A 24,118-nucleotide genomic window follows, 5' to 3' on the forward strand; every position below is an offset into this window, starting at 1 on the left:
CAGAACTCTGGATTGTTTTATTTCATTTTTGTTGGATTATGTTAATACATTCTTTCACCTGGTCTAGACTGAGTCATTTTATTTTACTGACTCATTTGGGAAGTGTTCAGATGATAGAAGTGGGAGGGGGTAGGAGATAGGCTCTTACTTCTTTTCTTTTCAGAATGATTCATAATAACTATAGTTTGGTTATTATGTGGTGATATCCAAAATTGATTTAAGTCCACTCACTTGTTTGTACTCTTAAGTGTATGCAGTGCCTGTGATGCCGGCAGCAAAGCATATTCCCAGTGGCTTATACCTAAGTGACTGATAGATCTGCCCACAGGACAGTGTGGCTGGTTGTTAATTCCACAACCAGAAATCAGGTAGGCATTAACTATATGGTGACCATAACTACTGCTTTGATAGAACACAGAGTGGATAATTCACTGATAATGAGTCATTATCTTTTAAAATATATGATTACCTAGTTCAGCATTTTGGAGGTATACTTTAAGTTCTCACTAATTTAGTCAGATTTTGAAGCTAAGTAGTCTGATGACTATTTAAATTTGAATAGGTAGTGAAATATTTTCAAGTGTTTTGCTTTTTTCCCAGGCTATCAGTACAGAGTTTTGAGACCCTCCCAAATGTTGGTATTTTTATATTTTACTGTACTGTTTTTTTCTGTGCTGTTTTTAATTCAGACACCAGGTAGTTACCATCTAAGCCAGGGATTAAAAAGGAGAGGTTGGCCAGCACAGTATTTTGCACATACTTGAACTTGAATAAACCTCAGTACTCATTCTGCCAGTCACTCCCTATTTTGTTTTATAATACTGGGTTGAGCTCTGAGCTCTGACCTAGACTTCAGGTGGTCATTTACACTGTTTTAAAGTGCAGAAAATTAACTAGACATAATTTAAATTTTATTCAGAAAGTAAATTACTTTATCATTAGCAATATAAATCGTGATATTAGAGAAAAAGATTTTTAAGATACAGGTTATAGGAAGTTGCCTTTTTCATTGCTTTTGTTACTGATAACAGTAATTTTTGCCTAGTTTTTTACCTTCCCCCAATTTTTATGTTAAAGATTTCTTAGAGCCATATTCTCCACTTTTTAAAAAGAAACCAGTTCACAATGGACTTTAATTTTGTAATTTTGTTGACCCCAAATTGTTTTGTTGAAAATATTCTGCCCAATTTTCAGTTAATCTAATTTAAAAATCTAGTCACTTCGTGTTTTGAACATTTGTGTAACTCTGTAAATGTGCACAGTTTTGAATTTTATTGGTGGCCCCACTTCCTTCAGAATGTGCCACCAAATTCTGTCTTTTCCTTTACATCTACTGAGGTCAATTTCCTGGATTCCTCTGGCTTTTAATGTACTATAGTCTGGGGTTTACAAATTAATACCTTAAGTATAGTATAATGTGAACTTTCTTTTTTAAAGCCAAATAACTATACACACTAAATTGTAAAAGGTTAAAATAGTTTAATTACTGTAATATTAAATATTACAGTACTAAACTGAACTATTAAACTCTTTTCCTGACTGAGGCAGTATTTTTTAGGTGTTAAGATAAAAATGACTGTTTCTCTAAATTGTAATGCAAACCACAGCAGGTTCACACTTACTTGCCCCCTGACCAAAAATTTTGGTAATGTAGATTTGCAGCAACAGGTTTAAAATAATATATGTTCTTTGGCTTACGTTGGTGATTTCTACTAGCTGAGAAGATGATTTAAGAAATACATGGTAGAGGACAGATGTTAGAAAGAAATCCTTTTTGGCTACAGAAACCATTGTAAACTTTTGTTATGTTTATAGATGGTATTATACTAGGGAGTAAGTACTGTGGGAATGTTTAATGATAAGTAAGGAAACAGTTTGTACTAAATTTTTAATTGAGTTGTATCTTTTTTTTTTAAACTATTCTTTTAATGGTGTATTTCCTTGCTACTAAAGAGATTTGATTTGGTATTTGTATATATTACAAAATGATCACAATAAGTCTAGTTAACACTCAACATCATACATAGTTACAAAAAAGGTTTTTATCTTGTGATGAAAACTTAAGAACTGCTCTCTTAACAACTTACAGGATTGCTAACTATAGTCACCATGCTGTAATCACATCTCCATGATTTAGATTTTTTTTTTTTAAATATCATTGGGTTTTGAATTATCTGAGTTGATTACACCGTTCTGTTTTAAGGAGTCTAATTCAGTAATTTGGGTTTCTTATTTTTGAAGTCAGGAATTAGCTGGTTTTTTCACTGTGACAAGTAGAACTCTGCTTCAAATAAAAGTGACAAAATGCAGATAAAATGTATAGTTTTGGTAAGTCAAGGTTTATCTTGGTATTTTAGCTTGTAAAATAAACAGGGGTTGTTTTTTGCCTTTTGTATATATTTGCCCTAGTTGTGAAAGTAAAGCATATTCATTACAGAAAACTGGGAATATACAGAAAGGAATCAAGATGATAAGGAAAATCACCCATAATTCTATAACTCTGAGAATATCCACAGTAAAATATAGATTCTTTTGCCCTATAATCAGGATCATTTTTTATCAAAGTTTGGTAGAGAGTACATTAGGTACCCGTTGAAAGGACAAGTCTTTGCTTTCTGAAAAACTGAAAATGTATTTTGTTAATTTCACTTGAGTTTTAAATCTTCAGCTGCACTGCTCTTTTCTTTAAGGGGCACTGAAAGCCTATTCTGCTTTTTTAGATGACAGGCTAAATCCCCCTTTCATGTAATTTTTAAGTAGCATAAGATTATTTAACAGATAGGTCACTATATTTGGAATGAATAGTAAAGATGATTATGAATGTGATCTAGGGTGACACTTAATATTTTTTGTGTGATTAACTTGTTTCATAAGAAAGTGTTGGTCTAGACTGGCATTGTCTTAATACTGTAGCTGTTAGCCACATGTGGCTAAAATTTTTAATAAATAAATTCAGTTACTCAGGTGCACTAGTCACATTTCAGGTGCGCAGTAGCCACATATGGCGAGTGCTAACATATTGCCAGTCAGATAAAAAATATTTCCATCATCACAGAAAGTTTTGCTGGACAATGCTGATTTAGGTGCTGTCACATAAAATGGTTTAAAGAACTGTGATAGAAAGTTTTAGGCAGGGAAACACAATAGGTTATTTCAAAAATTTAAATGATCTATCTTAGGAAGTAAGGAATAGACTATGATATTTTAAAAGACAACGAGAATTTGGCTACTATGAGTGACTGATGTTCAGTGATATGTTATATAATACCAATCTTGAGTGAGGTTACTGATGGGGAAACTGAGGACCAGAGAGATGAGCTAACTTTTAGGATCATACAGCTTATAATAAAAGGCTCAGGTCTACATGATTCCAAAGAACTATACCACACTACATGTAAGCTTCAAAGATAGAATTTACCTCAATCTTAAAAGAATATAGCTTTCCAAGGATATAAATAATGTGACTTTTGAAGTAGGTAACTGTATCATTAGAACAGCTCAAGCTAAGCCTGAATAATCATCTGTTAATACTGGAATTGATCCCTCTTTGAGGAGTGTTTTAAAATTGTTCTAAGATTCTATGAATGAATAATAACTATGGAAGCAATGAATTGAGAAAGTGACGTATAACATTTCTGTAGTGTATCCATACTCCCCCAAGCACCCCCCCTATTTTCATTCACGTTAGGATTCTTTGTGAGGTCTTCAGTGAGAACTGCTGTATGATTATTTTCTCATGTGTTACAGACCAAACTGCTTAATATTAAGGAGTAGAGCAAGTGATGTGGGAGGGATAATATTGAGCAAACTACAGAAGTGCTCTTGTTTAAGTGGGTAGTGTTGAATACTTTTAAGTCTTCAGCCTTTTGTTGTAGATCCCAGAATTGTCCCTCATATGATAAATTACAAGTCTGTGTTTATTAATACATTAGACGTAGGTTATTTTTACAATTTTATTTTTGTGTATACGTTTGCTTAACAATCACTGAATTTCTATGCCAGGTTCAGGTAACTGAAGAGCCTTTATAAGTACTTTATATTGTCTAGACCCAAGGTATGCTGCAAACCCAGTCTGGAGCAAAATGGGAAATAACATCTTTCTAAAGACAGGCTTAGAAATTCTAACCCAGTAATTTAAGATGTTTCCTTTCTCTGGTAGCAGGGCTGAGTTATACCTGTAAGAAAACATTGAGACAGTTCACTAGAAAAGATAGTAGTTGTATCAAGTGGCAGGCCTATGTATATAGAGTACATTATTAATACCAGAAGTTTTAGAATAAAACTAGTTTAAGTAAAGGTTAAGGTACTGATATATTCTCTTCAAATTCTATTAGTACTAAAAACTGTCCTTTTGGGGTTTTTTGTCTCCTTTTCCATTTCACCTCTGGAAGCTCATATAGTATAGACTGCTTGATACAAGAGTTCATCAGAGAATAACTGAATTAAACCTAGACATTTTTTGATGGGGATTTTTCTTTAGAGGAAGTACTCAAACTGTAAAAAACATGCATATAATGTAGCTTTCACACTAGTCAGTATTGTTTGCAGCTTTGTAGCTGTCACTGAATCCATAAAGAACCTGAACTATACACCCAAGAGGTAGTGTAATAGATTTCTAGGACACTTCTCAAATTCTTGAGAAGTATCTTTGATGTCAAAACATGTCATATTAACTCTTTCAAATCAGATAGGTAACATTGCCTTAAAAAATAGAAAATGTACTTGCTATTTTAAGCTTTGCATTTTCTAGGCACTCATTTATATATTATTAAAGTTTTTCAAAGATTATGAGAAAACAAATAATCCTACCTGGCTGCTAGGCCACCATTCACAGGTATAGCCAAGAAAGCAGGGTACAGACCACCAAAAATAAGGCCAACCAATCCACCTCGTATGATGGTACAAGTTTCACATTGCAGATCACCTAGAAAATAAATTAGTTCTGCAAATGGACAGTCAAGCAAACAGGATTTAAAGAATGCAAGTTCCCCTCATATGTATCACAGATAATTTTCAGGCAGTAATACAGCAAATGCATTTCTACAAGTCATGTTAAAAGGTGTAATTACATGCACAGATAATCTAAAGCAGCTGGGAATAACTGATAAAACCTTCTTGGGAAAAATTCTCTAATTTGTTCTGAAGTTGAATGTAATAATCTTGGTTTGCACTGCTTGTAGTTTTCTGCACTTGTATTAGCAAGCCTGAGCTAATATTTTTGTCTTTAAGAAACTTTTAAACCCATGGGAAATTTGCTGTAACAATTTGATTCATCTTATATTTTTACATTATATAGTGTGATTTTATTTTTATAAAATTACTCATTTCCAAATTACAAGGTATATTAAAGTACAGGGTATAGTAAAAATAGAAGGCTAAGTTAACCTATGTCTTCACTTACCCTGTTCAGTTCATTGTACAGTAGGTTTCCCTGGATCATAAAATTCCTTCCACATTAGTCTTGGGGATTTAAGCAAAATACTCATCCAATTTAAACAGATTTGGAGTAGCACTTAAGAGAATTTAAATGGACTACCTCCCTCCCCACCACCACTTGTAATCATTTTGTTTTGAAATCAGTGATCAGAAATTATCTCATGATATACCTGTATTTGGAGCACTGAGCAAATACAGTAAACTGTCCAAAGGAAGTCAAGTCTCCATGTATCTGATAAGTATTGTACATATACACATTTAGTGCTTTAGTACATAAAGAGCCTTGTTCCCATAAAAATGTTTCCCTTTAGGAAACTTGTGTTTAAGTGAGCACTTAAAAAAATTAAATTTTCTAAATATTTCTTACCACTATGGGAAAGATAAGTTAGATAAAGGAAAGTATATAGAAGTACTGTGTATATGTGTTAATTTACTTTTTTGGCAGACCATGCTAATATGAATTAATTGCTACTTTCTGTAGAATGGCTAACAAGGTTTAGTCTTATCCAAGCACTGACTACATTATAGCATATAGCTACCTGCTATAAGGATTAATTAATTCTAAGAATTAACGTAAGGAGCAAATACTGTATACTAAAGCAAACGTGCTGGTGATGGTGAAACAGAATTTACCTGTATTCAAAGGTAAACTTACAAAACCTTGGTAAGATGTGTATGCTGTCAAAAATGGGATCACTGCCATTGGTAATCCAGCAGCTATACGAGCCTGTGTCACATGTAAGATGCGTCGGAAAAGACTGTTTGCTATTAGGCCACAGAGACCAGCGTTAAGTCCAATATATGTTGATCCATTTTCAAGCACATTCCTGAGTGGGCAAGAAAAAACAGTAACTTTTTTGGGGGCTTTGTTGTGCATGTAAGCTCTCTAATAACAATTCCGGCATATGTTATGGAATTTATCAGGACTCTAGGATTAACAGGATACAACGTTTATACCTTATAGCACCATAAAACAGAAAATTTAAAGTCATGATGTTTTACATATAGATTTTTATTCTAAAAGGCTTTGAATTTGGTCAACACTTAAGAATACGATACATTTAGATTTTGTTAAATGTATTTTGTGATTTTACTAAAGATATTATTATGGAAATTTCCCCTCAACTATATGTGGCAAGGAGGGGTTTCTGAAGAGTGATTGGAGTGCCTCTCTGGGCTCCCACAATACCCAGTACTTCTGTAGAACAACACATTATAAGGCAGTACTATCTTATTGATTTACATGTCAGGCTTCCCCACTAGTCTCTAAACAACTTGAAGACAATGGATGCAAAGATACTGGCTTCAACAGCACCTGACACAGAGAAGGCATTCATTAAGGGGAACTGATAAGTTTCCTTCCTTGAAGCATTAGTCAGGATTAGGAGGCTGGAGGAATACTAACATTGAAGGGATACACTATGATAGGTACTTTGTAAGAAGTCATTGAAATAAGAATAAATTGATGTTTTGGGGATAGTGGTAGAACTAGTTTTTAAGCAAGGTATGTAAGAGTTTTAAAACAAATATTCTATGCATTTTTTAGTTTGTGGGGGAATTCCCTAACACTGCCAAATACTGAAAATACTCCCATTCAAACTCTTCAGCCCACTATTTTTTTTGCCACCTGCCTTGTCATCTCTAACACAGGTGTCAACCTCATAGTTTTCTCATTACTTTTTTTTAAATTAATTTTTTAAATTGAAGTAGTCAGTTACAATGTGTCGGTCTCTGGTATACAGCATAATATCCCAGTCACGCATGTACATGCATATATTCGTTTACAATTTTTTTTCCATTAGAGGTTATTTATTACTCTTAATTAGCCAAACTATGCACCCTTCGCTAGCTCAGCTGGTAGAGCAGGGAACTACAGGGGTAATTAATTAGCCAAAAAATAGACACACAATACCCCTTCTAACTTCTATTGTTAACACTCAGGACAGCTTTTCTAAGAATTCCTAACTGAGCTTCCTACATTGTATAAGGTATTACTTTTCTTACCTGTCACTTTGCAATCCTAATGTCACTATGAATCATTGAGCACCTACTACTGCATGCAGCAGGCTTTGTGCTAAAGGCACAAAAAATTACCTTCTACCTTCCGTGTTTTCCTAGTATCTTATTGGAGAATGAAAAACATGTAAGCTTCAGATATAACAGAAGTGTATTAAAATGATAATGGCAGTTCAAGAGAGGCAGTTTAGAAACTGAGGGTACACAAGGTAATATTTAAACTTTGATGAGTGCCTAGAGAACCTACCAAACAGAACACATGAATGTGAAAAAACCTATGTATTTTTGTGGGCGCTGAGGAAATGGGAAACGAGCACTTCCTCTAAAATATTGTTATTTAATCTCCTTAACAAATACTGTGAAATATAATCTTTTTAGTCATAGGAACAAATGCTCAGAGGTAAATAATTTGCACATATACATTATATAACTTATAAATATACACACTGTAATTATATACTGATAACAGTAATTTTAAATATTATAAGAACTTATGCAAATAAGTACCTAAATACAACAAGGAATGTAATTGGAATCTGAATAGCAAAGTTTGCTCTCTCCCAACTGGATTTTAATTTCCTGTGGCTTAAAGTCACATTTTTTAGTTAATAATTCAATACAAAATTGTTATTATCTAGCAGCACCATTGCCAGTCAGTGTTCAAAACAAGTGCCTATACAATTAGAAACTCATGACTTTTTGGCAAGATATACCCACAAAATAACTAGCTGTATGAACTAAACACATGAAATATAAGACTAGATTTAACAAATGACAATGAAATATATGGTACGTGAAATTATTTTATAGATAAGAAAGTGAAATGTTTGATATTAAAGTTTCATACATTTAAGAACTTTTCAAATAACTATTAAATACATCTAATTGGTAATGCAAGAAGGGATGAGGATTCAAACCTAGAACTAGGATAGGTAAAATAAGAACAGAGGTAAAACAGGAAACAAAGCAAAGATAAGGAGATGCTGTCATCTGCCCTGTTTAGGTGCCAATGTTTGAGAGCAATTTATGCCTTTCAAACTAAAGCTTACTTTGCAATTTCAGCTTACTTTCCCATTGCTTATTCTTTCTAAGTTGGTCAAAGTCCCAATAACACAGTCTGCTTGCTTTCTCTTCAAGGTTATCACATCTACTCTATTCTTTGTGTCAGTCTTTCTGGCTTTCCCTCCCTTACTGGCCTGGGAACATGGGCATGTGCCTTTCTTTGCTTGAGAAGTTTTTGTTTACCTACAGAAAATAATAACAAAAAGGATGTACAGTGTGTGTGTATGTGTGTATTGGAAGGGAGGGGTGTTGGGTAAACAGCTTGTGAAAGTTCTTACGACTGCCTTTGCTTTATAGGTTCTCCCTTGTTGAGAGGGTAAATGGCAGCAAGCCTGAAATTTGTGCAAGATAGTAAGATTATACTTCCAAACTATATTTCAAATCCGTACATTTTTTTAACCTCAGCTGCCACTATGGCTCACTAGGTAGGATTATTACACTAGTTTTCCTGCTGGTCATCTTCTTTTTTCTCTCCTATGTTAAATCTATTTTCAATAAAGCAGCTGTAATGTTCCCTGGAAATGTTAGCTGGTTCAATCCCTGCTTAAAACTTTTCCTGTTCCTTCAACCTTATGCCCACTTCCCTTGTACTTTAGTAACACTGGTTCCTCAAATATGACAAACTCTTTGCTATCCTTTGGCCTCGGCATATGCCATTCTCTCCTCCTCCCCAGGCTGGTTCTTCTTCATCCTTTTTGTTCTCAGATTTTCAGTTTAAATGGAACCTTGGAGAGACTGCCTTGCCAAGGAGGTCTAAGAGCATTTTGTGGAAGAATACTGTAGTTCACTGGATGGTGTCTTCAAAGATCAGTATGTTTTCTATATAAATTTAATACCTTAAAGATCCTTTAGCTATGATCCCATTTCTCTGACATTCCTTGTCTAGCTATGTGTGTTACATGGCACTATTAGACTGGTAAGCATAGTGACAGAAATGAATTGAGAGAGGAGACACTTTACAAGCTATTTTAAAGTTTCGTTATTTAAATTGGTCCATAAATGTTTGACCATAGTCTAAGCCAGATGGAAAAACTATCAAGCCAAATGGAGAACTATTGTATGTCAAAAAAAGATAGGTGTAAAGACATGAATTTTAGCCTGGACTTAGAGCAAAATTGGTTAATCTCCCTGGGCCTTGGTTTTCACATCAATGCAAGAAAAATCTCAATTTCCTTATGAGATTCTCTGTTGTTTATACTCAAACGAAATAAATTTGAGACGAATCAACAATGAAAATTCACCTTAAAAACTTTTGTTTAATTAAGAAGGAATCTCACCTGTCTGCTTCTGGAAGTTGGCTAATTTTTCTGGTTATGATATCAATTAACTTTTCCTTGATAGTATCATCTGGTTCATGATTTTCCATCTTGAGCCTTAAATTAAAATATCATTTTTCAATAATGTGGATCTATAGAAAAACAGCAAAAGGGCTTACAAAGAGCCTTCTGAAAACAATAAACATTTAATTTTAAATGAATTAGCCATAGCTTGATTTCATAATCTGAAAAAATCAATGCATAAACACCCACCTCAAAAGACAAATCTATGTGAAATAGAAACCAGAACATGAAAGACAACACATAAGCTTATAGGAAATACAGAATATCTTTATAACCCTTAAAAATATTTTAAATTTGCAAACAGCATTAAACATAAAAGACCTAAAGCTAATAATAAACTAATATTAACCAACTGAAATAAGGATAGGCTAGTGTGGGAGAAAATGTTGGCAATGAGTAGTTAGTACCCAGAATATGTAAAGAAGTATAAATCAACAAGAAAAAGGCAACCAACCCAATAGAAAGGCTGACTAAAGGTTTGAACAGGTTTTCCTTTCACAAAAAAAGCCAAAGAGCCCAAAACATGAAAATATGCTTAACCTCACAATAATCAGGGAAATAGAAATTAAGTTTTGATTACTGGGAAGAAATTAAATTTCAATGACTGGCAAGGATGTGGGGTAACTGAAACTCATGTGCTACTTACTGGTGGAAGCATAAATGTACCAATTTGGGTACAACCACTTTAGAAAAGAATTTGGTATTATTTAATAGAAGACAGATATACCCAGTGCTTTCATTTATAGGTATAACCTAGAGCAGAGGTCAGCAAACTTCTCTAAAGGGCCAGATAATAAATATTTTAACTTTGTGGGGCACAAATGGTCTTTGTTGAATCTTTTTTAAAAAACAAAACAATTCTTAAAGTATAAATCATTCTAGCTGGCTGTATAGAAACAAGCAGTAGGCATTGTCTGGCCCACAGGCAGGTTGTTTGTTGATTCCTGCACTAGTTGGAAATAAAGGGTAAAGGAATAGTAACTGATGAATTTTAGCCTAAAGATCTAGCTCATTAAAATTTTAGGGTAGCAGGGTTAAGAAAAGCAAAAGTTTAGAAAAAAAGGACAGCATGATTTCAAGAAATTAAATTTTCTTGGTTCACTATCCATTTGCTACAAGGTTAATTTATAACACTAACAAATATTCACTGGTTAGCCATTAGGTACAAGAGATCACTTGGAATATGTTGAGTGCACTGAAATTTCATATCCTAAACTTAAAATTAACATAAGTATTACAATTTAGGTTTAGAAATTTATGTTTAGGTGTCTTGGATTCAAACTTTCTGAGGCCGTTGGTTACAGTAACATGATAGCATCTCTGCCCTCCCTATAGAGGCAATGAATAAGTTGGTGTTGAGGATTCTGACTGGGCAGCCCGCAGCAGGCCACTGTATCCCGGTTATTAATAATAAATCCTTATCAAAGACAATGCCACGTTTAAATATTACAAACATTTCAGGGCTTCTGCACGAGCTATCTCCCGACACTCAGGGTAGCTTCTGAGATAGGCAATAAGTAAAGTGGGGCCTCTGAAAATTAAATTAGGCCAAGGTCACCCTGTATATTGGCAGTAAACCCAGGATTAAGCTCCAACAGGGACTTTTTCCCCTCGCCCTTATAGGTGTAATTCAAATATTAAGGCCTTTTCTTCTAGGGTGTAAAATAAAGGGACGGTCGGTGCGGCAGAACCGACTCCCCTCCTCCTCTTCCAACCCAGTTCCAGGATCTCATTCCCGCGCTGCGGATGAAGCATGTCACTGGGCTTCTCTAGCTACCGTGCCGTTTACTGCACCCTTTCCCCCGTAAGGCGAGTACCTTAACACTCGGCTGCCAGCAGTCGCTGCCTCCTCGGTCTTCCTCCGCCACGCGGGGGCTCACTCCAACCTTTGCCCAACTCGCCCGGGAGCAGCCATCTTTGACTGACACGTGACATGGCCCGAGGCGCGCGCTGTGCAGCTGCCCGGCTGCTGATTGGGCTTCCAGGACAGAGGTCGCACTTAAGGACTTCCATCCGTGGGAGGTGCTGTGCTTCTGAGCAATGAGACTTGGCGACCGCGGAGGTAATGGTTGCAACCTCCCCGCCTCTCGGACAGAGACTGCGGAAATTGTGAAATTTCAGGATTAAAGTTGAGTGACCCTAAACCTGCCCCTTTCATTGAAAATCTACCTTGGGCAAAGTTCCCGGCCAATAGATTATACCTCAGTTATTGATATGGGGTATAGAAAAACTGCACAGCCCTTGGCATACGAAAGGTACTCGGTTAAAAAGTCTAAGTGTACCTGAAATTTCTTTGCTCCATCTATTTTCTATTCTCCCTTGGACCTGGAGCTCCTTGTGCCATGTTAAGATTTGACTGATTGTCCCACCACAGCAAGAGCAAACAGGAGCTTTTTTTTTTTTTTTTTTCTTTCTGAGGATTCCTGAGGCCTTGTAGAGTACTGCTTATAAACGCAAGATTTGGTGAGCAAGGGAGTCTTGTGGTTCCATCAGTCAGGATAACTGGAAACTAAAGTCTTGGACCAAATCTCTGAAGACCTCTATTTCTGGTCTTATCCTCCCAGTTTCTTTCCTCTCTGTTAAACAAGAGGGGAAACAACACTCTCGTTGATTATTTTGTAAAGTTGTGAAGATCCTATGAAAGCGCTTACCAAGGTTGCTTCGAAAATGATTGAGCTTTATCTAAGGAGAAAGTGGTATTCAAGGTAAAGGGGGAACTTCATAGGGGAGGTGAGCATAAGGGCTCCCTCCCCTCCTACCCCAGAACTCCTTCGCTGAGGGGGATTTATCTGATGTCAAATCATCGCTTCTCATTGAACCAGAAAATAAAAACAGGTCCTCAGATACCGAGGTAGGAAGTCAGCGTACATCCTAAGTGGCAAGTTTCTGAGGTAAATGAGGAGACAGTTTGGGAAAACCAGATTTTTAGATTATGTGTGCTTGGGGGCGCGAGAGAGAGCTATGGGGTGGGGGGAATAATACTTTTTCCCCAACATCCCATTTTATATTCTTATTCCAATTTCATTTTTAACGGTTTGAAACTAATTCTGAAGTTAATAAATGTGCATGCTTTACAGTATCTGTAGCATTCCATTCTGGAGTAATAAAAATAATTTAGTAAGTTGAGATTTTATTAAAAAAATCAGTTCTTCACAAGACAAGATGAAATGTTTATTTCACGTAAGTTCTCAAATGTATTGCCTTAAGTTGTTCATAATATTCCTTTATTGTCTTTTAAAATCTGTAGTGTAGTGACGTCACTTTTCTATGGATCATTTGTGTCTCTATTTTTAATGTGTAATCAGTCTGGCTAATGGTTTATCATTTTTTTTTTGATCCTACCAACTGGTTTTTTTTTAATTTAATTGACTTGTTTTCTATTTTTAATTTGATTGTATTCTGTTCTGGTCTATATTTCTCCTTTCTTACTCCTACCTAGACTTTAATTTGTTCCTCATTTCTTAATTTCTTAAGGAGGAAGCTGAGGTCATTGGTGTGAGATCTCTTTGTCCCCAACATATGAGGTTAGTGTTATCAGTTTCCCTCCAAATATTTCTTTAACTATATCCCACCAATTTTGAAATATTGTTTATTATTTTAATTCAGTTCAAAACACTTTCTACATTCTCTTTGCTTTTTTCTTTGACCTGTGGATTATTTAGAAGCGTGTTAGTTTCCTAATAGTTCCAATTTTCAAGATACCTTTCTGTTATTGATTTCTATTTCTGTTCCATTGTGGTCAGAGAATATAGTTAGAATGGTTTGACTCCTTTTAGATGCATTCATGTTTATAGCCTCTGGTCTATCTGGGTAAATGTTTCATGGGTGATTAAAAAGAATGTATATGCTGCTGTCGTGCCAATTGTTTGAAAACGTCAAATAGCATAAGTTGGTCCTTAGCATTGTTGAAGACTTCTTTATCCTTTCTGAGTTTCTACCAACTTATTCTATTATTGAGAGACAGGAATTGAAATCTCTATTATGGGAACTTTCCTATGTCTACTTTCACATCTATCAGCTCTTGCTTCATGTATTTTGAAGCTTCATTATTGTATCAGTAAACTTTTAAGATAAATTTATTTCTGTATCATTATGAAATAACCTTTTTAATCATTGGTAATATGTTTTGCTTTGCAGTTTACTTTGTTTAATATTAATATAGCCACTCCAATAACTTTCTTTTGATAAGTGTTGACATAGCTTTTGCCACTCTTTTACTTTTAACCTTGTGTCTTTATATTTAATATAGGATTCTTGAAGGCAGTATATGATTGAATTTTGTTTTTTATCTAAATTAACAATTTCTGACTTTTAATGAAGGAGATGTTTAGACCATTTATATTTAATATGATTTTCATATTCTAGGGTTTAAATATATCAGCTTGCTATTTGTTTTCTATTTGTCCCATTTGTTCTGCATTCCCCATTTCCTTTCTTCTGTCCTTTTTTTTTTTTTTGGCCTGACTATTTTTCATTCCATTTTATTTCTTTGTTGGCTTATTAGCTACAATTCTTTTTTAAAAATTGTAGTGATTGCTTTAGTATATGCAGTACGCATCTCTATCAGTTTCCCCAGGCTGCACGAAGAAAATACCACAAACTGGGTGACTTAAAACAACAAATTTATTCACTCACTGTTTTGGAGGCTTTAAGTCTGAAATCAGTGTATTGGCAGGGTTGGTTCCCACTGAAAGTGCCAAAGGACAATCTGTTCATGCTCATCTCCTAGCTTCTGGTGGTTGCTGGCAATCCTTGGTGTCCCTTTACCTATAGATGCATTGCTCCAATCTCTGCTTATGTTTTTATATCATATGTCTTTGTGACTTCTCATGGCCATTTTCCCCCAGTGTGTGTCTGTGTACCCAAATTTCTCCTATCTTATGAGGACACCATTGGTTAAGGGCTCACTGTAATCAAATATATCTCATTTTAATTTATATCTGCAAAGATCCTATTTCCAAATAAGGTTACATTCACAGATACTGGGGATTAGAACTTGAAAATTTAGTTTGGAGGGGCACAATTCAACCTACAACATCATCTTTAACTTGTCACACACTATCTTCAAATAACCACTTTACATATAGTAGGAGAATGCTACAACAGTGTACTTCCATTTCTTCTCAGTCTTTGTGCTATTGTCATACATTTACTTCTACATATGTTATAAACTACACACTACATAGTTACCATTTCTGATGTGAGTAGTCATGTGTCTTTGAAGTAATTAAAAAAATAAAACATTTATATTTATCCACATATTTGCTATCGCTAGTGTTCTTCATTCTTTTTATGGATTTTTATTCCATCATGTGACCCAAAGTACTCTCTTTGACATTTCTTAGAAAGCAAATCTTCCCGTGGTGAATTCTTTCACATTTTGCAAATCTAAAAAGTATTTAGCCCTAGTTTAAAAAATTGTGGTAAAAAACATGTAACATTAAACTTACCATGTTAAGCATTTTTAAGTATATAGTTTAGTAGTGTTAAATATATTCACATTGTTATGCAACAGATCTCTAGAACTTTTTCATCTTGGAACACTGAAACTCTATATCCACGAAACACTAATTGCTCCTGTCCACTCCCTTCAGCGCTTGATTACCACCTTTCTACTTTCTGTTTCTATGAGTTTGACTACTTTATATACTTCATGTGAGTGGAATCATATATTAGTTGCCTTTTTGTGACTGGCTTATTTTATTTAGGACAGTTCCCTTAAGTTTATTCACTCTGTAGCATGTGACATAATTTCCTTTTTTTTTAAGGCTGCATATTACAGTGTATCTATATCTGTGTGTGTGTGTGTGTATCACATTGTCTCTATCCATTCATCTGTTGATGCATGTTTGGGTTGCTTCCACCACTTGGTTATTGTAAATAATGCTTTGATGAATATGGGTGTGTAAATATGTCTTCAAGACCTTGCTTTGAAGTTTGTTGGATTATATAACTAGAAATGAGGTTTCTGGATCATGTGGTATTTCTATTTCTGTTTTATTTTTGAGGAACCTCCATACTGTTTTCCACAATGGCTGCATCATTTTACATTCCTACCGACAGTAACCAAGGGTTCCAACTTCTCCACATCCTCGCCAGTGTTTTCTTTTGATAGTGACCATCCTGGTCGGTATCAGGGGATATTTGAAAGTGGTTTGATTTGTGTGTCCCTAATTAGTGATGTTGTTAAGCATCCTTTTATGTGCTTATTGGCATTAGTGTATATTCTTTAGAGAAATAACTGTTCAATTCATTTGCCTGTATTTTAATTGGATTTTGTTGTTGAGTTGTAGAAGTTCTTTATATATTCTGGATATTAACCTCTTATCAGATATGACTTGTAATTATTTTATCCTATTCCATAGATTGTCTTTTTATTCTGTTGATTGTTTGCTTTGATGTGCAGAAGTCTTTAAGTTTGATGTACCCCCATATGTCTATTTTTTATTTTGTTACCTGTGCTTTTGGTGTCATAGCCAAGAAATCATTGCCAAATCCAATGTCCTCAAGTTTTTCCCCTATGTCTTCTTTTAGCAGTTTTTGGATATGGAGTACGGAAAAGGCCGACTTTATTCTTTTGCATGTAGATGTATATCTAGTTTTCCAGACACCATATGTTGAAGAGACTGTTCTTTTCCCGTTGTGTAGTTTTGGCAACCTTTCCAAAAATCACTTGGCCATATATATACAAGGATTTATTTCTTGACTATCTATTCCATCCCATTGGTTGATAGATCAATGTTCCTAGGGACATAATGTATAACATGGTGACTACAGTTAATGATACTGTATTGCTAAGAGAGTAAATCTTGAAAGTTTTTATCCTAGGAAAAAAATGCTTGGAAATATATGTGGTGATGGATGTTAACTAGATTTATTGTGGTAATCATTATAAAAGATATACATCTATTAAATATATTATAAATCATATGCATATATTAAATCAGATGCACAAGAACTATGTTCTGCATCTGAAACTAATATAATATTGTATGTCAATTATATCTTAATGAATAAAAGAAACCACAATGTAAATACTTTGAAAAGGATCAAAACTTTGTCTCCTATCTGGAAAAAACTCTAAATAGTATGTTTTTGGATGTTTTTTATAATTATTATAGTCATCTGTGGGGGGGTTGACTTATTAATTGCCTGTGTGACTAGCCATAGAAAGGGTGCAGTATCAGAGGAAAGGTAAGGCTTGTAGTTTGATACATTTAGCAAGGACATGCAGGGGGGCCTATGGTGGGCTGCCTCTCCCAACAATGATGTAAATTGATTCAAACACAACAAGAGAGTTTTGGTTTATCCTGAACAAAATGACTGAAATTTGAGGGATTTTAAAACAAAGTACATGCCTTAATTTAAAAATACCTTATTGATAAAAAATGCTAGCCATTATCTGAGCCTTTAGTGAGTTGTAAACTTTTTTCTCAGTTTGAAGTATTGTGAGAATTAACCAAAATTTGACATAGAGATGTGAAGAGAACAAATACTGATGGAAAAATGGTGCCAATAGAATTGCTTGACAGGGTTGCCACATACCTTCAATTTGTAAACACTGCAATATCTACAAAGTGCAATAAAGCAAAACTCAATAAAAAGAAGTATACCTATATATGTTATTGATGATAGTTACCCCTTTTATATTGCATATCCATTAAGATAAATTTATAACAACTTTTTATGCTTTTGTTTCTTAAATTCAGTATTAGATTGTAAAGTGATTTACATACCTAGATTATCATACTACAGTATTCTATATTTCCAAAATATTTACCTTTACCAGGGAGTTTTATATTTTTGTATGGTTTTGTGTTGCTGTTTATCGTTCTTTTGCTTCACTTTGAAGGATTCCCTTCAGCATTTTGTAAGACATGTCTAGTGGTAATGAACTCCCTCAACTTTTGCTTATGTAGGAAATCATTAATTTCTCCTTTTTTTCCCTGTGAGAAACATCTTTTCTTGTCATGTCTGTGTGCAAAAACACAATAAATCATTTCTGTAAAAAAAAAAATACAGAGCATTCTTGCTATGAATCCAGGCAAATGTATGACTAACAAAAATTTTCCAAGAGATCAGTGAACACTGAAGCAGACTGATTCAGGGAACTGCAGTAACTTTCTTCTCATTATGTTATGAAGCCAAATTAATCAACTTCGATGATGACACATTAAAACCAAATAAGGCACAATATGACTCAAAATTTATAGGCAGAACAACAATAATATACAGAAAATAAAATTAAAATATTCTGCTGAATGTGGAATTGTACCATATTTATATATTAATTAATACTGGTAAGACTTAGAATTATTACAGCATAAAAGACGCTTTTCTGAAAAAGCAGATGTGGGGAGTGTAGTGCATAGGAAGGTGGCTCAGGTTTAAGCTTCAAGTATATTTTTAAAAAAATCTCTTCTGCACTAGATTCTAGGTTTTTTCTTTGGTTTCAAAACTGAATCTACAATCGACAAATAAGATATTAATGAATATAGCATAAAGACTTTAACACAATCTGATTATACCAGCAGTTTGGTGACATATTTGTAGAGCTGCTCTGTATATGCTTCAGGGGAAAATTTCTCTTTCACCCTGGCTCTTCCAGTCACTCCCATTGGGGCTTTTAAGGAAGGTTCATGGATGAACTTTTCCATTGCTTCTGGGAAGTGCACTAGGTCAGGCTCACAGGGAAACACTGTGACATTGTGGATGACGGGCTCCAAGGGCCTGCCTGAATTAACAGCGATGATCAGGCACTGCATGTCCATGGCCTCCAAAGAGACGATGCCAAAGTGCTTGTTGCTTGGTGTGTAAAGCACACATGTGCAGCCATGGAAGAGTGAGATTTTCTGTTCTTCTGAGCAAGACCGCAGGAAGATCACATACTGGCCAAGGACAGACTGCTGGACCATCTCCTTCAATTCCTCATAGTGTTGTACGTTCTCCAAGACTCTCTCGTCATAACCAACTGCCATGATCAGATGAATTTGTCCCAACCCTGGATGTCAATCTTCCATGTAGCTTTACTAGGGCTTCCAGTGCCAAAGTCAGATTTTTCTTCCTTTCATACCTGTTGGTGGAGAAAAACAGGATTTTTTTCCCTTTGGGGACTAGGTTATCAAGCTTTTCTGTAAGAGCTTATTCAGAGCTGAATATCTCTGGATAGTCAGAGTTGGGTAGAAGACATCAGGGGTCTCTGTGAGACCGGGGCTTGAACGTTTCCTTAAAAATGGCAGCTGTGAACCGGCTGTTGACCCAGATGCCGTCTGCCATGCCTGTGGTCTATTCCTCTACCCAGTCATTTGGGGCCCTGTGTAGGTTTAATAAAAGAATCTCTCCTGGTGAGAAGCAGATCTGGGAAGTGACAGTAAAATAGGATTTTCTTACGCCATCTGCCCAGCTTGAGCGCAGGGATACAGGAAGACACCTGTCGCACACAACCAAGCTGAACTCCTCGTCGCGGAGGAACAGCACGTAGAGCGCCAGGAAGACGATACGCACGTAGGCGCAGAACTGGGCGCGGCGGCCGCCCAGTCTAGGCTGCAAAGCATCCAGTCTCCGGCGCAGCGCACGGGCAGCTCGCGGCTCTTGGCCAAGCAGTGGCCCGGGTCACAGTGCGCCGTCCAGTCTCTACGCTAAATCCGCACGCTTGCAGCATCAGCACCGCGTCCAGCACCAGCCGCTTGGCGCCGCCCATACCCAGGTCCTGGTGCAGGAACAGCACGGACGGGTTAGGGCCGGCTCCGGTTCTCCATCCGCGCCTGTGCCTGGTTCCCTTAGGGGCTTCCGCGCATGCCCCTTTCTCTGGGTTCCTCTCTTTTTGAAGTTTTCCAAGGTATAGTATTCTTGATTGGCTTGTTTTCTTTCAGTACTTTAAATATATTGTCCTACTCCCTTCCAGCCTACAAAGTTTCCACTGAGAAATCTGCTGACAATCTAATAGTGTTAACGAGTCGAAACTCCTTCTGCTGGCTGCAGGAGAGGCTAAGAAATCCGGGGACGAGGTGTTAGGGCAAGGAATATCGACTTTATTCAAAAAGCTGGCAGACGGAGAGGATGGCAGGCTAATGTCTTGGAGAACCATCCTACTCCAGTCAGAATACAGGCTCTTTTTATACAAAAAAATAGGAGAAGGGGTGTGTTTGTTTGTTGCAAATTTCTTGGTGTAGGAATTCTTTGTTCCTGCAGCTGTCCACGTGGGCCAGGTCATGGTGCTCCTGCAAAACCTCCAACAAAACAAAGGTAATTCTCTATTCTGCAGCTTGTTATGTTTACGTGTGTGCAGAGCTAGCAAGACTAAGCCTAGAAAACAGGGCACAGTGGTTAAAGCTAAAGGAACAGATCTAATATAGAGTCAGATTTGTTCTTTTCTATGACAATAGTAGCTCCTTTGTACTTAACAAGTTGCTTTTCCTTTGCTGCTTTCAAGATTGTTTGCCTGTGACTTGACAGTTTGAGTATAATGGCTTTTGGTTTGTAAATTGGTCCCTACACACAGAGAGCAAGAAGAGACTGAACAAAGAAATGGACCACTTCAGATTGGTAGGTGGCATTTTTAATAAGCAAGAGAATTTAAATACAAGGCTTGTTTTGGGAAGGCACAAGATGGGTAGCTCTCCACACCACCCACTGCCAGAATTTAAAAAGTTTATAGTAAGGCCTTAACTGGGTTCAGTCATGTATACTGTCTGGATGGTCTCAACAACACATTGCTCTCTCAAGGCTATGTCCTTGAAAATGGTTCCCACCATGGAAATGGTGTGCAGAACGGACATTCTCAGGACAGCAGAGGGGCTGAGAAGCCTCTGTTTGCTTGGGTCCAGCTTGCAGGTCAACCAGTGGTCATGCCTTCTAGATTACCTCTTTCAGCAGTATCTCTCATTGTAGATCCCTTTAAATTTTGTTTTTCTGATTGGAGTTCCTTGAGTTTCTTAAATTTGTACGTCCATTTCTCTCCTCAGATTTGGGATGATTTTCACCATTATTTCTTCAAATAGATTGTTTCTTCTGCTGAGACTCACATAATGCATACATGGTTCCCTCTGATGATGGCTCAAAAGTGCCTTATGCTCTCTTCTTTGTTCTTCATTCTTTATTCTTTTTGCTCTTCTGCAACAGTAATTTTGAAAATACTGTCTTCAAGTTCATTGATTCTTTTGACTGTTTAATACTGCTGTTGAGTCCCTTCAGTGAATTTTTCAATCAGGTATTGTATTCTTAAGTTCTAGAATTTCTGTTTGGTTTGTCTTCATAGTTTTCATCTCTTTGTTGATATTTTCCTGATTTTATATGGTTGTCTGTCTTTGTTCTCTTTTAATTCATGGGGTATCCTTATAACAATAATTTTGAATTTTTCTAGTAATTAATATATTTCTGTTTCCTTAAGGTTAGTTGCTGGAGATTTAATTTGTTCCTTTAAATGTGCTGTTTTTCTTGTTTCTTTCTATGGCTTATTATTTTTTGTTGGGATTGCAGCATTTGAAGAATCAGCCATCATCCCCAGATTTTTCAATCTGGTTTTGTATAGGGAAAAATTCTCCACTCAGCCTGACTAGAGATTCTGGAGACCACTCAAATCTTTTCTAGGGTTGCATCCTCTCTGTGCTTGAAGAGGTTTGCCAGTTTCTTCTTCAGAGCTCCTGCTGGTGTGTCTCCTTGATACTATGACCTCTTTGGTGCTGTGGTAAGCTGTAGTATTGGAGCTCTACCTAGTGTCCTTGTGGTAATGAAGACTCTGGTGTACACTGATGGTTTTATTCATAGACATCCTTAACCTGGCCTCTCTGTTCCTGTCAGTACTTGGATTCAAGTAAGACAGAAAATGGTCCCAGGCAGCCCTCTTAAAAGTCAGAATGATGGATGTAGGTTCTACTCCTTTCTTTCACCAGAGAGAATATGGGAATTGGGGTTTTCCTTCTAATAGTGCCACACTGTGCTGGGAGCGGGGGTTCTGGCAACAGAAAATGCTATGAATTTTCCTGCCAACTTTGAGGCCGTTGGCTTAGTGCTCACCTGTAGTGCAGGACCCTTTCGAGTGGTTTCTGAATCTCTGTATATTGTTGTTAGATCTTTGTGTCTATGGGAGAAGGAGGATCTGTGGCTTCCTATTCTGCCATCTTGCTGATGTCACCCTCCCTGTTTAGCCCTTGTTTTGGAAAAATGTTTCTGCTAGGTATAGAATTCTGGGTTGACTTTTTCAAAAATAATTAGTATTTAAAGACTCTGCTCTGCGTTATTACCAGTGAGAAGTATGCTGTCATTATTTCTCTAAGTGTTTCTCTGACTCCTGTTAAGATTTTCTCTTTATTACTGGTTTTAAGCAATTTGATTATGATGTGGAGTCGAAGTAGTTTTTCTCATATTTAGTTTACTTGGAGTTCATTGATCTTCTTAAACCTGGGGTTTTAAAATTTTACACCCTTCTTTGAGGCATAGTTAATATACAATTGTAAGATATGTAGAGGGTACATCACAGTGATTTGATATACATATACATTGTGAAAGAATTCCCCCATCTATTTCATTAACACATCCATCACTTCACATTTGTATCTTTTTGTGTGGGAGAACATTTAAGTTTTACTCTCTTAGCAAATTTCAGTTATACAATAAAATGTTATCAACTATAGTCACTATGTTTTACATTATATCCTCACACTGCTAATCTTAGAGCTGAAAGTTTGGACCCTTTTACAAACCTCTCTTTATTTCTCCATCCCAGCCCCAGTAGCAGTTCAGAGTTTTTCTGTATTCTCTCTGCATGGGGTTGGGCTATATAGCAAAGGTGGGTGGAGTGCTCTTGAGCCCCTTAAAAACTTATTTGTTTACTACAATTCTGTGGGACTACTGAATGCAAACCTCATTGGCTATTGTTCCTAATCTGGGCACCCCTCTCTCAGGGGGCAGCCGCTAAAGCTGACGTGCTAGATGTGTGTACAGGGTCCTTCCAGAGAGATACTGACTTGGAGCAGGTCGAAAGAAGAGTGTGGGTGTCTGCAGTCTTCACTGGTCTTTGGGGAAGATTACAGTTAGTCTCTAGATGCTTGCTAAATTAGAAACGTGACCTCAGGCAGCATCTTTTAAAGCATGCAAATAGACCCTTTTTAGGGAAAGGCTGGGAGTTGGGTGTTTGTGGCTGCTAACTCTGCACTGAGCCCTGGGGGCATAGCCATTTTAGGAATTGCTTTTGTTCCCTCCTTGAGTCCTTTGGAACTAGTGAATGGAAGCCCATCGGTTACCTATCAGTCAGGAGATCTGGGGGCCTACCCTGTGGGTAGCAGTTGCAAAAGCTGGGCACAGATGTCTATTAATTCCTTCCTGGAAGATACTGGTGACTTGTAGCAACCTCAAGAGAAAAGGTGGGAGGTGCCTGCTATCCTCCTTGTGCTCTGGGAAGGATTGAAGTTGGCTCCTAGATGCATGTTAAATTAGAATGCTGACCTTCAGGCAGCATCTCTTAAAGTGTACACAAATAAGCCCAGAAAACTGGGAGATGGGCATTTTTTGCCTGCTTCCTCTCCACTGAGCCCTGGGGATAGCTACAGCCAGTCCTCCTACCTGTTAACAGAGGGGTCTCATGGACGGAAAACTTGGTTTTCAGAGCTAGGTGTTTTGGGGGCCCACCCCTTAGGTGGAAGTCAAATGTTGGGGCACTAGGTGTTGGGTCCAAACCCTTCCCTCCTCGGGGCGGGGGAAGCTGGGAGTTTCGTTTCCTGCTGAACATATGTCGCTGTGTTGGGAGTGGAGTTTATGGCGAGCGTGTTTCTCAGCCTCTTTTGGTGTGGGTATTTTCTTGTTTGCCTGATGTGTAGGAGTTGCTCAGCTAGTTTCTGGCTTTTTTTTTCCAGAGGGGATTGCTCTGTGTGCAGCTGTATATGATGTCTGTGGGAGGAGATGAGTTTAGGAGCCTCCTATGTCATGACCTTGGACTGGAAATTTTTGAATCTGTGGTTTTATAGATTTCATCAAATTTGGAAAATTTTCAGCCATTAATACATCAAAAATTTTTTCTGCTTATCCCCTCCTTAGATGACTTGAATTATACGTGTAAAAGGCTAGTCACTAATACTACGTTAATTTTTTTTGCTTTATTTTGAAGTTCATACTGCTTTATCTTTAAGTTCACTACTCTGTTTTTCTGTTGCGTCTAATCTTGGGGAGGCTTTGGAGGGGGGTCTTATTACTTTAGTGAATCTGGTGGGATTCAGTTGCCAAGATTCAGTTATTCATGCTTATCAATGTTGGTATGACTGTCTTTGTGG

General features: G+C 36.7%; 1 protein-coding gene and 1 pseudogene across 2 annotated transcripts; both read right to left on the minus strand.

Moving 5' to 3' along the window:
- Positions 1-3,970: 3,970 nt before the first annotated feature.
- Positions 3,971-11,811, minus strand: TMEM126A (transmembrane protein 126A). 2 transcript variants are annotated; one of them, XM_006197463.4, is made up of 5 exons: positions 11,672-11,811; positions 9,792-9,887; positions 6,070-6,263; positions 4,810-4,924; positions 3,971-4,175 (listed from the first exon to the last, which is right to left on the minus strand). In XM_006197463.4, the coding sequence occupies exons 2-5, from the start codon at positions 9,878-9,880 to the stop codon at positions 3,983-3,985; spliced, it is 591 nt and encodes a 196-aa protein (XP_006197525.1). In that variant the 5' UTR covers positions 9,881-9,887; positions 11,672-11,811; the 3' UTR covers positions 3,971-3,982. The 2 variants fall into 2 exon arrangements, with proteins under 2 accessions (XP_006197525.1, XP_015098833.1); XM_015243347.3 differs by having other exon boundaries at positions 9,792-9,922; positions 11,672-11,802.
- Positions 11,812-18,376: 6,565 nt separating this feature from the next.
- Positions 18,377-23,580, minus strand: LOC102532880 (alpha-1,3/1,6-mannosyltransferase ALG2 pseudogene; annotated as a pseudogene).
- Positions 23,581-24,118: the final 538 nt, after the last annotated feature.

The sequence above is a fragment of the Vicugna pacos genome, chromosome 10 (assembly GCF_048564905.1).
Source record: "Vicugna pacos chromosome 10, VicPac4, whole genome shotgun sequence".
Classification (NCBI taxonomy): Eukaryota; Metazoa; Chordata; class Mammalia; order Artiodactyla; family Camelidae; genus Vicugna; species Vicugna pacos.